At 41.2% G+C, this 12,713-nt stretch overlaps 2 protein-coding genes across 2 annotated transcripts; one reads left to right on the top strand and one right to left on the bottom strand.

The window, feature by feature from the left end:
- The first annotated feature begins 1,567 nt into the window (after nt 1-1,567).
- LOC138880862 (uncharacterized) lies at nt 1,568-8,783 on the top strand. Its single transcript, XM_070161042.1, has 2 exons — nt 1,568-2,003; nt 8,725-8,783. Exons 1-2 carry the CDS (start codon nt 1,568-1,570, stop codon nt 8,781-8,783), a joined length of 495 nt encoding a protein of 164 aa, XP_070017143.1.
- Nucleotides 8,784-9,137: 354 nt separating this feature from the next.
- Nucleotides 9,138-10,712, bottom strand: LOC138880861 (uncharacterized). The gene is made up of 3 exons (XM_070161041.1): nt 10,444-10,712; nt 10,005-10,341; nt 9,138-9,146 (listed from the first exon to the last, which is right to left on the bottom strand). The coding sequence occupies exons 1-3, from the start codon at nt 10,710-10,712 to the stop codon at nt 9,138-9,140; spliced, it is 615 nt and encodes a 204-aa protein (XP_070017142.1).
- Nucleotides 10,713-12,713: the final 2,001 nt, after the last annotated feature.

Here is a 12,713-nt window from a genome sequence, read left to right as displayed (position 1 = left end):
CAGCAGCACTAGTGGCGGAGCCTCAGGTTGAGTTTGATGATGAGGTTTCGGCCCACGTAGTTCCGGTGGGCCCAGCTCAGATCCCATCAGGGTTCATTGCTACCCCAGTACTCTATGATGCTCTAGTCCATGTAGTGGGCCTTATGGAGAGTGTCACCCGAGCAGGCTTGCTTCCCGTAGCACCAGGTGTCTCTCAGGCTGGAGGAGGAGCCCAGACTCCTACTACTCGCACTCCGGAGCAAATGGCTCCCCAGTTTCAAACTCCAGCAGCTCAGCCAGTTGGAGCAGTTCAGCCGGGTGTGGTAGCTCAGAAATGTGATGGAGAGGCTATGTCTGCCAATGCCTTATGGAGATTGGATAGGTTTACCAAGCACTTCACTACCACTTTCAGCGGTGCATCTTCTAATGATCCCAAGGATTATTTAGACAACTGTCATGAGGTTCTTAGGAACATGGGGATAGTGGAGACCAATGGGGTCGACTTTGCTACTTTTTGCCTGTCTGGATCCGCCAAGACTTGGTAGAGAGATTATTGTTTAGTTAGATCAGTTGGGTCACCAGCTTTGACTTGAGATCAGTTTTCTCAACTGTTTTTGGAGAAGTTTCTTCCTATCACTCAGAGAGAGATCTATCGAAGGTAGTTTGAGTGTCTCCTGTAGGGTTCTATGACTGTTACTCAGTACGAGACCAGGTTTATTGATTTGGCCCATCATGCTCTTCCTATACTTCCCACTGAGAGAGAGAGAGAGAGAGTAGGAGGTTTATTGAGGGACTCATTTAGCCTATTCAACTTTAGATGGCTAAGGAGACAGGGAGTGAGATTTTTTTTCAAGAGGCGGCCAATGTGGCCAGAAGAGTTAAGATGGTTCTATCGTAGGGAGGTGGTCAGGGGTCTGACAAGAGGCCTCGTCATTCAGGCATATTTAGTGGTACCTTGTCTGGAGACAGGGATTCGTATGGAAGAAGCCATCCTTCTAGGCCTTTTCAGTCAGCACTTCAGGTTTCTCACGGTGCTTCAGGTGGCTGTTGTTCTCATATGCAGCATTCTGATCAGTAGTCCTACAGTGCACCACCAGCTCCTATCAGTGCACTACCACTCCAGAGTTTTCGGGGTGGTCATTCAGGTCGTCAGGGTTAGTAGTCTCAATAGCCAAGGGCTTTCTATACTTGTGGCGATATGGGGCACATTGCTAGATTCTGCCCTCGAGCCCCGATTAGCACTCAGCAACAGGGTTCTCGTGCCATGGTTCAGACATCGAGTGTTCCACAGCCCGCTCAACCAGCTAGAGGTAGAGGTAGATGTGCTAGAGGTAGAGGTGTAGGTATTAGAGGTGGAGGTTAGGCCACTAGAGGTGGAGGCCAGCCAGCAGCAGGCTGTCCTAGAGATGTAGTTCAAAGTGGTGGGGCCCAACCCCGATGTTATGCTCTTTCATCCAGGCTTGAGGCTGAGGCTTCTGATGTAGTTATCACAAGTACTGTTCTGGTTTGTAGTAGAGATGCTTCAGTTCTAGTTGATCCAGGATCTACTTACTCCTATGTGTCATCTTATTTTGCATTGTATCTGGTCATGCCTAGTGATTCTTTGAGTGCTCCTGTATATGTGTCTACACCGGTGGATGATTCTATTGTGGTAGATCGTATCCATCATTCATGTGTAGTTGTGATTGGGGGTCTTGAGACTCAAATAGATTTAACACTTTTGGATATGGTTGATTTTGATATCATATTGGGGATGGACTGGTTATCACCTTACCACGCTATCTTGGACTATCATGCCAAGACTGTGACCCTAGCTTTACTTGATTTACCTCGTTTAGAGTGGAAAGGGACTCCTGATCATTCTACTTGTAGTGTTATTTCATATATGAAGGCTTGGTGTATGATCGAGAAGGGGTGTTTGACTTATTTGGCATATGTTCATGATTCTAGTGCCGAGATTTCTTCTATTGACTCTGTGCCTGTAGTTTGTGAATTTCCTGGGGTATTTCCTTCAGACCTGCCTGGTATGCCACCCAACAGGGATATTGACTTCTGCATTGATTTTTCTCTGGGCACTCAACCCATTTCTATTCTATCGTATCATATGGCCCCGCCTGAGTTGAAAGAGTTGAAGGAGCAGTTGCAAGGCTTTCTAGATAAAGGCTTCATTAGACCTAGTGTCTCGCCTTGGGGTGCGCCAGTGTTGTTTTTTAAGAAGAAAGACGGATCGATGAGAATGTGTATAAATTACCGGGAGTTGAACAAGGTTACAATCAAGAATAAGTATCCATTGCTGAGGATTGATGATTTGTTTGATAAGCTTCAGGGTGCCAAGGTATTTTCGAAGATTGACTTTAGATCTAGATACCATCAGTTGAGGATTAGGGCATCTGATGCCCCTAAGACAGCTTTCCGCACTCGGTATGGGCATTATTAGTTCTTGGTGATGTCATTTGGATTAACAAATGCCCCAGCAGCTTTTATGGATTTGATGAACCGAGTGTTCAGGCCTTACTTGGATTCATTCGCGATAGTCTTCATTGATGATATTTTGATCTATTCCCACTGCCAGGAGGAGCATAGCAGCATATGAGAGTGGTTCTTCAGACTTTGAGAGATAGTCAGTTGTATGCCATGTTTTTGAAGTGTGAATTCTAGTTGAGTTCAGTTTCTTTCTTGGGTCATGTTGTTTCAGCAGAGGGTATTCAGGTAGATTCGAAGAAGATAGAGGCAGTCAAGAACTGACCTAGACCCGCATCAGCTACAGAGATTCGGGGTTTCTTAGGTTTGGCAGGCTATTATCGTCGGTTTGTGGAGGGGTTTTCATCTATTGCAGCCCCGATGACCAGGTTGACCCAGAAGGGTGCCCAATTCAGGTGATCGAATGAGTGTGAGGCAAGCTTTCAGAAGCTCAAGACAGATTTGACTACGGCGCCGGTGTTGGTTTTGCCAATAGGTTTAGGGCCATATACAGTTTATTGTGATGCATCGCGTATTGGACTTGGTGCGGTGTTGATGCAAGATGGCAAGGTTATTGCATATGCTTCGCGTCATTTTAAGATTCACGAGAAGAATTATCCAGTTCATGATTTAGAGTTAGCAGCCATTGTTCACGCGTTGAAGATTTGGAGGCATTATCTATACGGCGTGTCATGCGAGGTGTTCACGGATCACAAGAGTCTACAGTATCTGTTCAAGCAAAAGGAGCTAAATTTGAGGGCGAGAAGGTGGTTGGAGTTGTTGAAAGACTATGATATCACCATCTTATACCATCTGGGAAAGGCCAATGTGGTGGCCGATGCTTTGAGTAAGAAATCAGCCAGTATGGGCAGTCTTGTGTATATTGCGGTCGGTGAAAGACCGCTTGCTTTGGATGTTTAGGCTTTGGCCAATCAGCTCGTGAGGTTGTATGTTTCTGACCCCAACCATTTGTTAGCTTGCATAGTCGCTCGTTCTTCTTTATTGGAGCGTATCCGAGATCGACAGTATGATGATCCTCATTTGTGGGTCCTTAGGGACACGGTGTTGTCACACCTCTTTTTTTACCACCCGAGAGGGAATATAAGAGAGTTTTTCCAATTTAAGTGACATTATTCGAAATGGGGTTATTTTATTTATTTCTTTAGAGTCGCCACTTAGAATAGTTTATTTGGGTGTCCCAAGTCACCGATTAATTTTAAATCCCAAATCGAGGAAATTGCGACTTTATTTAAAAGTCTGCGAACTAGAAATTCTAAATAAGGAATTCTGTTAACCCGGTAGAAAGTGTTAGGCATTCCCGGGTTCTGTGGTTCTAGCACGATCACTTAAATTTTTAATATTTGGCCTAATTATCTGATTTACTACATGTTTTAAAACCTATTATGCATTTTAACTTTATAACAGCTTTTAATTATTTAAACGCTTTTAGGATTTATGGATTTATTTCTTGAACAAGTTACGATTGTCGTACACTTGTTTGTTTTGGAACACGCCGTGGAACACGCCGCGAACCACGCTACATGAAATGCACCCGCGATTCACGACATATTTATTTTATTAATATTCGAAGTTGTTATGATCGGGTTACATGAAATGCACCCCCGAATTTGAGAATTAGGTATCATGACTATGCCACGGGAACCGTACCCATAGTCACGATGATTCATTATAAAATGCGATTAAAGCAAACTACGAGGGTTCAAAGTATTTTCAACACTAGTCATGAATGTTCCAAGTTTTTTTTCACACGGGTTGGGTATTAATGCATATGATTACCAAAAAAATTCAATTAGTGCTTGATTTGAAGATTGGAACATTAGACAAATAGCAGTATAACTACCAAAAATAAGAGTTTTTAGTCATTTTCTACCGTTATGGAAGCTTGTCAAAGCTACAAGATCTAAGTCTTAATTCATTTATATTAAAATGGTGCACATCACAATAAAACTTTTTTAAGACAATATACACAATAGAATAAAAATTTGTCACTCATTTTTTTCTCCTCTTTGGTTCTAGCTTATCTTAGTTGACTAAAATGTATCTATCATGCGTTTCATTGAATATTGCATTGCAAAACGAAAATCCTCCCTCGTAGGCATACCTAGAAATCAGAAGTCACAATCTGAAAATGCAATCCAGATTCCTAAATGAACTTTTGAGTTTTCAGAACTCTTCTTAGTTGCTACTAAAAAATTTCAGCTGCTTTTGCATGAGTGAGAATGTGTGATTGAATGGAGAGTGAATGAGTCCTTTTTTGGATATGGGAGAGGTTTGGAGATGGAGGAGGAAAGAGGAGCAGCGGCGTTGTATATTTTTCGGTGAAAGAAATGGAAAAATCTGATGCTCTCCTCTTCTAGGTCTAGAGATGTTAGGTCTTAGTTCTTTTATCAGATGAGGGTAAAGGAGGATGGGCTGGGCCTAGATGGATTGTATTAATTGGGGTCAATTTAAGGATTGGCCCAATTTTCAATAAATAAGACCAAACATTTTCCTATTTTTCTTTTATTTTTTCCCCCTTTTTTCTTTTCCTTTAATTAATTAAAATCCTAAGTTAATCTATTTTTTGTAAAAATTAAAATTCTTTATTTATTTTTAACATTAAAACAACTAATTAACTTAAAACTAAAGAAAATGCTAATTTTAAAGACTAAAATCTAAATATGCAAAAATGACCATTTGATGTAATTTTTACTTAATAAAATTAATTCCTATATGCAAATTGAACCTAAGATGGCATAAAATTAACATGTGACAATTTTTATGATTTTTCTATGATTTTAAAATATTAAAAATGCATGAAATGCAACTAAATATAGAAAAACTCCTAAAAATCAATTAATATTATTCTATTTTTAAGAGTTATTTTCATGTAGGGCAAAAATTAGGTGCTCACAGCTGCCCCTCTTTGCTCGGAAACATGAAGGATTTTCGAGCAGAGCAAAGACAAAGTGAGCAAATACGAGCAATTTTTGCCCGTTTGAGACTTCATGGGAAGCATTTTGAAAAAGTTTGACCGAACCTTACTTCGGAAGTTGCCTACATATCCTTGGCTATAAAGGAATCAGGTCGGTATAGTTCTGGAAGTTTTGTTAGCTGGGACTACAGAATAGCTGTGATTTCACTATTGTTGCTGCTGTTTCTGCTTGCTGAGCTCCTTATTACACCAAAATAAAAAATAAAAAGCTAAACTAGCTAAGCCTATCAACTACGAGTTATAAGATTCCTGTCTATAACCTGCTAAAGCTTGATCTTGAGTCTTGGATGGTTCTTCCTGCAGACTTTGATCTGAATCCTGATGCTCGTTAGCTGCAACCGCTGATTCATTCTTCTTCAGCTTTTCGAATCAAGGCGGTACATGCAAAACTTGTGACTTCAATCATATCTTGAGTAGTCCGCATCCTTTCTCCGCTTCTACACTTAGAGTTCAATTTCTTTTCTTGTTTTTCTTTTCTTTTATTTGAATCGAGATTTTTTCTTTTGATCGCCTCGAAACTTGTGTCTTGAGGTATAACCTGCTCAGACACCAAAATGAACAAATGAACGAAATTTTTCTGGCCCAGTTTTTACTAGGAACATTTCGTGAGTTATTGTAACAAAATCTAAATTATTTCTTTATTGAAAGCAATAAAATCGGGATTGTGTATCCATGAGAAAAAAAGATTAAGGAGTGGAGACCCTATATCTAAAATGAAATAAAATGGGGATCGGAGGCCCCAAATTGGGAAGATTACCAGGTTATGCGGGAAAAATGACCGGGTTATGCCGGAAAGGTCCTCAGGTTATGCCGAGGAAGGTCATCGGGCTATGCCAGAAAGGTCTACGGGTTATGCCGAGAAAGTCATCGTGTTATGCCGGAAAAGGTCCTCGGGTTATGCCGGGTAGGTCCACGGGTTATGCCGGAAAAGGTCCTCGGGTTATGCCGGGGAGGTCCACGGGTTATGCCGGAAAGTCATGGGGTAATGCCGGAAAAGGTCCTCGGGTTATGCCGGGGAGGTCCACGAGTTATGCCGGAAAAGTCATCGGGTTATGCCGGAAAAGGTCATCGGGTTATGCTAGGGAGGTCCACGGGTTATGCCGGGAAAGTCATCGGGTTATACTGGAAAAGGTCTTCGGGTTATGCCGGGGAGGTCCACGGGTTATGCCAGGAAAGTCATCGGGTTATGCCAGAAAAGGTCCTTGGGTTATGCTGAGAAAGTCATCGGATTATGCCGGAAAAGGTCCTCGGGTTATGCTGGGGAGGTCCACGGATTATGCCGAGAAAGTCATCGAGTTATGCCAGAAAAGGTCCTCGGGTTATGCCGGGGAGGTCCACGGGTTATGCCGGGAAAGTCATCGAATTATGCAGGAAAAAGTCCTCGGGTTATGCCGGGGAGGTCCACGGGTTATGCTGGGAAAGTTATCGGGTTATGCCGGAAAATGTCATCGGGTTATGCCGGGGAGGTCCACGGATTATGCCGGAAAAGTCATTGGGTTATGCCGGAAAGATCCTCGGGTTATGCCGGGGATCAACTAGGGAGTGGTACCCTATACTTGAAAAGACTACCAGGTTATGCTGGCAGCGACTAGGGAATGGGACCCTATGTTGGAAAGATTACCAGATTATGCTGGCATCGACTAGGGAATGGGACCCTATGTTGGAAAAGACGTAGCTAGAGACTGGAAACCCTATGCTACCATGATTTTGGATTTTTTATCTTCTTTTTCTTTTTCATTTCTGTTTTTTTTTCATTTTCATCATCATTTTTTCCTCTTTTTTTTATCTAAGAAAAAAATTAAAATTAAAATGCAAGAAAGAATTTGGAGGAGACTTCCCTTTTTGGGTTGTTGCTGCAAAGCTGTTTCTAGCCCTTGCGCAGTTTCTTTTTGGTTGCACCTGCTTTTTGCAAGGTTGCTTTGGATTGCACCTGTTTCCTGTTTTTTCAAACAAAGAACAATTTGTCAGTTTGAAACGGTGGTTGGTTTTGTGGCCTTGATTGTTTTGATCACTTGATCTCGGCCCAACTCTTTTGATGAAAATCTTCATTGCTCGCTGGCATTCTGGAAATCGTTTTCTTTTCTATACCCAGGGATCTTGACATTCCAAAATTTCACATGATGGTTAGTCCGTGTGGGGCTTTGACCTTTTCATCTTATTTTGCCTTTATGGGCGCTTGACTTTGGATTTCTTTAATTTACAATAATTTTGACTCTGGAGCATCGGCCATTATGGCCAGTCGAGATCGACTTGATGCATCTGCTGAGGCTGGGTGCCTTTTTGCACATTAGCTTATGTCAAACGAAAGCCCTGTAAATCAGTCTTGTCATCCTTTCTTTGTCTTAGTTTCGGAATAGAGTTATACTGAAAGGGATTCAAAGAAAAACAAACAATGGAATGGACAATGAATTTAGACAAGAGATATCCCTTTCGGGGAAAGGAAAGAAGGACTTATCTGGAGCACTTGCGGACTTCAATGAACATGACATGCCTTTTGGACTAGATGCTTGATCTGTGTAAACCGTCCGACTCTTAGAAATTCATCACAACTTTTGCCTCAAAATCGAGAAACCTTGCCAAGTCTCTGTCGATGCCGATGGTTGTGAGGATCCTCTTCTGGATCAGGGGCGCCCTTTGCAAGTTTTCACGAGCTGACCTCTCTCATTTCTCTTCTCACTATCGCCTTATAGTGCCCTTTGCGAGTTTTTACTAACAAGACTCTCTCATTTTCAATTTCTCTGCTTACCATCGCTTTACGGTGTCCGTGTGGGTTTTCACCAATAAGACACTTTCATTTTATTTCTCTCATTTTGATTGCATCGGATCCAAGTAGCTGTATTCTCTGATCCTTGAACATTCTCACCGATTGCTCGGAAGGACTTGAAAGGATTTGGGTAAAAGATGATTTGGACTGAATTACAACTTTGGAACCATTCAGGCGGGATCATCGCCGAACTATTATAACATCTGCCCCAGTTTCACTTTTGGGGGAATTTGGATTTTTATTTTGTTGTGACTGAACCCAGAGAGAGGCTGTGTACGTATCCTTTCGGAATCAAGTCGAACATAGTTCAGGGAACTTTGTTTTGGATTTTCTTTTGTTTTTCTTTTTGTTTTGTTTTGTTTTCTCTTTCTTTTTCCTTTCCTTTTTTCCTCTCTTTTTTTCCTTTTTTTTCATTTCATTTTCTTTGTCTTTTCTTCCTTTTTTTTCTTCTTATCTTTCTGTTCCTTCTCTTTTTTCATTTTTTTCATTTTTCATTTCATCATTTTTTTTTCAATAACACTTTCAGGTTCCAAAGAGGGTAATCAAAGAAGAGTAACTAGCTCAAATGGTTTACAAAAGGGTTAATAGTGTTTGGGTAGCGGGAATGAAAGCCTTCGTTATCCCAACCGGAGAATATTGATACTATATGGAGGATCAATCATAGTACCTTTTGGCTGCATTTGCATAGACAGTTGTTTCGGGGACATTTCCTTCGATGTGTCCCAAGTACACACACTCTTTTGGCAGTACTCTTGTTACCATGTATGGATCTTTCCAATCTGGAGCCAATTTTCCTTTAGATGCTCCAACTCTTTATTTTATTTCCTCAAACTTAGTCTTCTTTGCATTTTGACTCTTGATTCATTATTTCGAAGACTGACAACGTTTTGGCGTCCGGGCATGAAGTCCGCAAGCATGTCATGTTATTGAAATCTGCATTTAACAGAACTGAAAAGAAAATAAGAAAACAACCAGATTAAGAAAAAAGACATTCTTGGATTTTTTTTAAACTTTAAAAGATAGAAGGGTTAAAATCAAAAAGTAAGACAATAAAGTAAAACATCCGGATCACACCCTGAGATAATCCGGACGTAGAAAGGATAGCAAGACTGGCTACTAAGACTCCCGTCTGATGGAAAACTTTCATGCTTGGCGACCATTTTTTGGCTTTTCTTCTGTCTCGGCAATGACTGCAATGGCCTTCAGTGCCGGATCAAATTCATCATCTTTACAAATCATTCCGACTATTCGCCCGATGTTGTGGGTAGGCAACAGACTGTTCATCACATCAAGAGCTTCTTCATCTTGAAAAACAATTCTTTCAGCTTCAATCAAATCTTCATATACCTTTTTGAGGGTCCAACAGTCCTCTGTACTATGTCCTACTGCTCCAGAGTGGTATTCACATCTAGCATCAGCTCGATGCGAGGGGGACTCGGGGTTCGGCCGGTTCGGAGCCACCGGCTGCAATAGATCTAGCCTGATTAGCTTTTGGAACAAGCTTGATTACGATTCACCAATATGGGTGAACTGATTCTTTCTGAAAGGCTCTCTTTGGCGAGGATTGTACTAGGAAACATTTGGTTGGGGATTATATGGAACCTGGCAAGGATGGGCATTTATGGGAGGTGGAGCTCGATTTTATGTATAATGTTGTGGCCGCGGGTAAGGTTGCAAGTTCATCACCGCATAGGGATGCGGTGCCATAGCATAAGCAGCATCGTGAAGGGGATAATAGTGTGGTGGGACCATAGTAGGCACATATGATTGGCTGAATGACCTGCAGGCCCCCCTCGAGCTTGAAACCATCATGGCTCCCTCTTCAACCCCATTTCTATTCATCAAACCCTCCGAACCATTCTGAGCAACCTGTGATGTGGCCTTAAAGACAGCATGACTCAAGATTCGCCCTGTTTTTAAACCACTTTCAACCATTTCCCCAATTTTGATAGCCTCAGCGAACAGCTTACCCATAGCAGACATCATGTTCTGGAAGTAGTCTGCCTCTAGGGCTTGTAGAAAGACAGTGACCATTTCAATTTCGTCCATTGGAGGCTTTACCCTGGCAGCTTGCTCACGCCATTGGACATCATATTCGCGGAAGCTTTTCGCGATTTTCTTTTTCAAATTGGACAAAGAGTTTCTGTCGGGAGCGATGTCCACATTATACTGGAACTGGCGGAAAAAATCTCGGGCCATATCGTCCCACATATGCCAATGAGTAATTTCTTGATCCGTATACCACTCAGAAGTGATTCCGGTGAGGCTTTCCCCAAAATAGGCCATTAGCAGCTCCTGTTTTCCACCAGCACCTCTCAACTGGTTACAGTATCTCTTCAGGTGAGCGATCGGGTCTCCATGGCCGTCGTACTTTTCAAATTTTGACATCTTGAAGCCAGCTGGCAAGCGGACATGGGGAAACATACAAAGGTCAAAGTATGAGACACTCTTTTGGCCACTCAGGCCTTGCATGTATTTCAGGCTTTGTTCTAGGCTCTTCATCTTCCAAGCCATTTCCTCTTGCTCGGGATTTTTAACCACCTTTTCTTGCTCCACCGAGAGATCATATTGCGGAGGTTGAGTGAAGGAGTACGTGGCCACATATGTTATTTCTGGTTGAAGTTATGGACCCTGAAAGATGAACATTGACAGTGCCCTTGATGCCGGTGCCTGGGGGTGAACCACAGAAGGCATGCCAGGATCATTGGAGGGCATTGGAGGGCGCCCGCATGGGATGAGCGGGTTGGGTACATGGGTGTTGGTAACCTCATCTGACCTGGGGATCAACTCAGGGAACTCAGGAATTTCACTTGGCGGTTCCCTACCATTAGACTAGGCGTCCCACATTTCCAATATGCGGAGACGCAACATCCTATTCTCTTCAGTAGCAGCTGATTCTAGTTGTGGAATAGCCGGCGCTGGGCTATCCTCAGGATCAATGATTTGTAGATGGCTTTCAGAGGCCATAGAAACCTTTCCGTTGTTGTGAAGTAAGGATGGGAAGCCAGATTACCAACAAAACCAACCACCTGAACAGAACCTGGCTAATTTGCACACCCAATAACCTTGTTAGTTTTGAGACGCTTAACATATAGGAAATCGCACGTTTGGATGCAATGCACCTAAACAGTTAAACGTTTCTACCATGTGTTTGAACAGTTGCATGTTTCATCCCGGCCTTAACTAACCCTTTTCACTCTGTATCTCTTTTCTTCATTTCTGCCACTCTTTAATCACTCTTGATTTTTTTATCTCGTTTTCGCCGCTCTTTTATTTTTGGCACTCTTTTTTTGTTTGTCACTCTTTTATTTCTTGTCGCTCCTTTTTTTTTCTTCTTTTTTCATTCTTTTCTTTCCTTTTTATTCACTCAATTTTCCTTTCTCTTTTTTTCAGTTTATTTTCACTCAATTAATTTTATGGCTATGATCGAATCCGATGAGGATTGCCTACGTATCATGACGTCGCATAAATCAAATCTTGCGTAGTTCGAGAAAATCGAGAATAGAGTAAATAAGCTAACTCTTTTTTTTTGAATTTTTGAAAAAATGCTTTAAAGGAAGAAAGGAAGTATATTTTTTTTGAATTTTTGATTTTGATTTTTTTTAAATTTTGAAAGAAAGACTTCTAAAAAAAATTATTTGCTTTTGATTTGAACTTTGGGAATTTTAAAAGTAAAAAGAAAATATTTTTGTTTAAATTTTCATTTGTTTTCTCTTTTTCTAAAAAAAATGGATTTTGGATGTTGCCTCTTAATTTTTGAAAGAGGGACTTTTGAAAAAATATTTTGGATTTATGAGTTTTTTCTTTAAAATTTACAAAAGTACTTCTAAATAAAAATCAAATTTTTTTTTTGGACTTCAATTTTTTAATTTATTTTGACATTTATGAAAGAAAAACTTTTAAAGAAGGAAAGAATATTTTTTTTTTCAGTCCGCTAGGCAATCGCCTAGGGCTAGTTTTATTTATAACCAGATAAAATACGAAATACAATGTCATGATATCCTACGAACTGAAAGAAATAAAGTTTGAACTTAACAAGTATCCTATTATCAAAATTGAGTGTTGCACTCAACATTGATATCACATTAATGCTATTAAACTTTGTAATACAATTCTGCATCCAAGAATGTGCATGTGAAAGGCTTTTACAGCGCACAATGCAACGTTCCTTCTATTAAAAAAACTCGGTTGTTTGTTGCAATTCCATATTTTTTCGACACTTGTTTTCTCTTTTGTTTCACAAAAGCATGTTGTACTTTGTTTCCATATCGAGTTCCCTCCATCCTCCATAAAAGACTCACATGCTCTCCTCGAGTTACTTTCAGCAAATAGTCTTGGCGTGCAAATCCATTTGGAACTGTCGTGCCTCCATGTTCGATCACGTCCCAGCTGCCAGCATCCGTTCGTCAGAATTCTGTCCCACATGCTGGTGGCATACCAATGCACAGCATTAAGCATGCACGACATCTGCTTTGTGCACGACATCTTCTCGTGATGGAGCCGACATCTGCTTCG

Source organism: Nicotiana sylvestris, chromosome 11 (assembly GCF_000393655.2).
Source record: "Nicotiana sylvestris chromosome 11, ASM39365v2, whole genome shotgun sequence".
In the NCBI taxonomy this organism is placed as follows: domain Eukaryota; kingdom Viridiplantae; phylum Streptophyta; class Magnoliopsida; order Solanales; family Solanaceae; genus Nicotiana; species Nicotiana sylvestris.
The sequence above is the reverse complement of the archived record's forward strand: the minus strand, read 5'-3'. Positions and strand labels throughout refer to the sequence as shown.

What these genes read in the sequence shown, in the direction of transcription:
- LOC138880862 (XM_070161042.1), top strand. Translation starts at nt 1,568, where the DNA reads ATGCCTAGTGATTCTTTGAGTGCTCCTGTATATGTGTCTACACCGGTG. An exon ending in ATTTCCTTCAGACCTGCCTG is followed by an intron (nt 2,004 to 8,724) that starts GTATGCCACCCA and finishes TAACACTTTCAG; the next exon opens with GTTCCAAAGAGGGTAATCAA.
- LOC138880861 (XM_070161041.1), bottom strand. Translation starts at nt 10,712, where the DNA reads ATGGCTTGGAAGATGAAGAGCCTAGAACAAAGCCTGAAATACATGCAA. An exon ending in CTCACCGGAATCACTTCTGA is followed by an intron (nt 10,342 to 10,443) that starts GTGGTATACGGA and finishes CGCTCCCGACAG; the next exon opens with AAACTCTTTGTCCAATTTGA.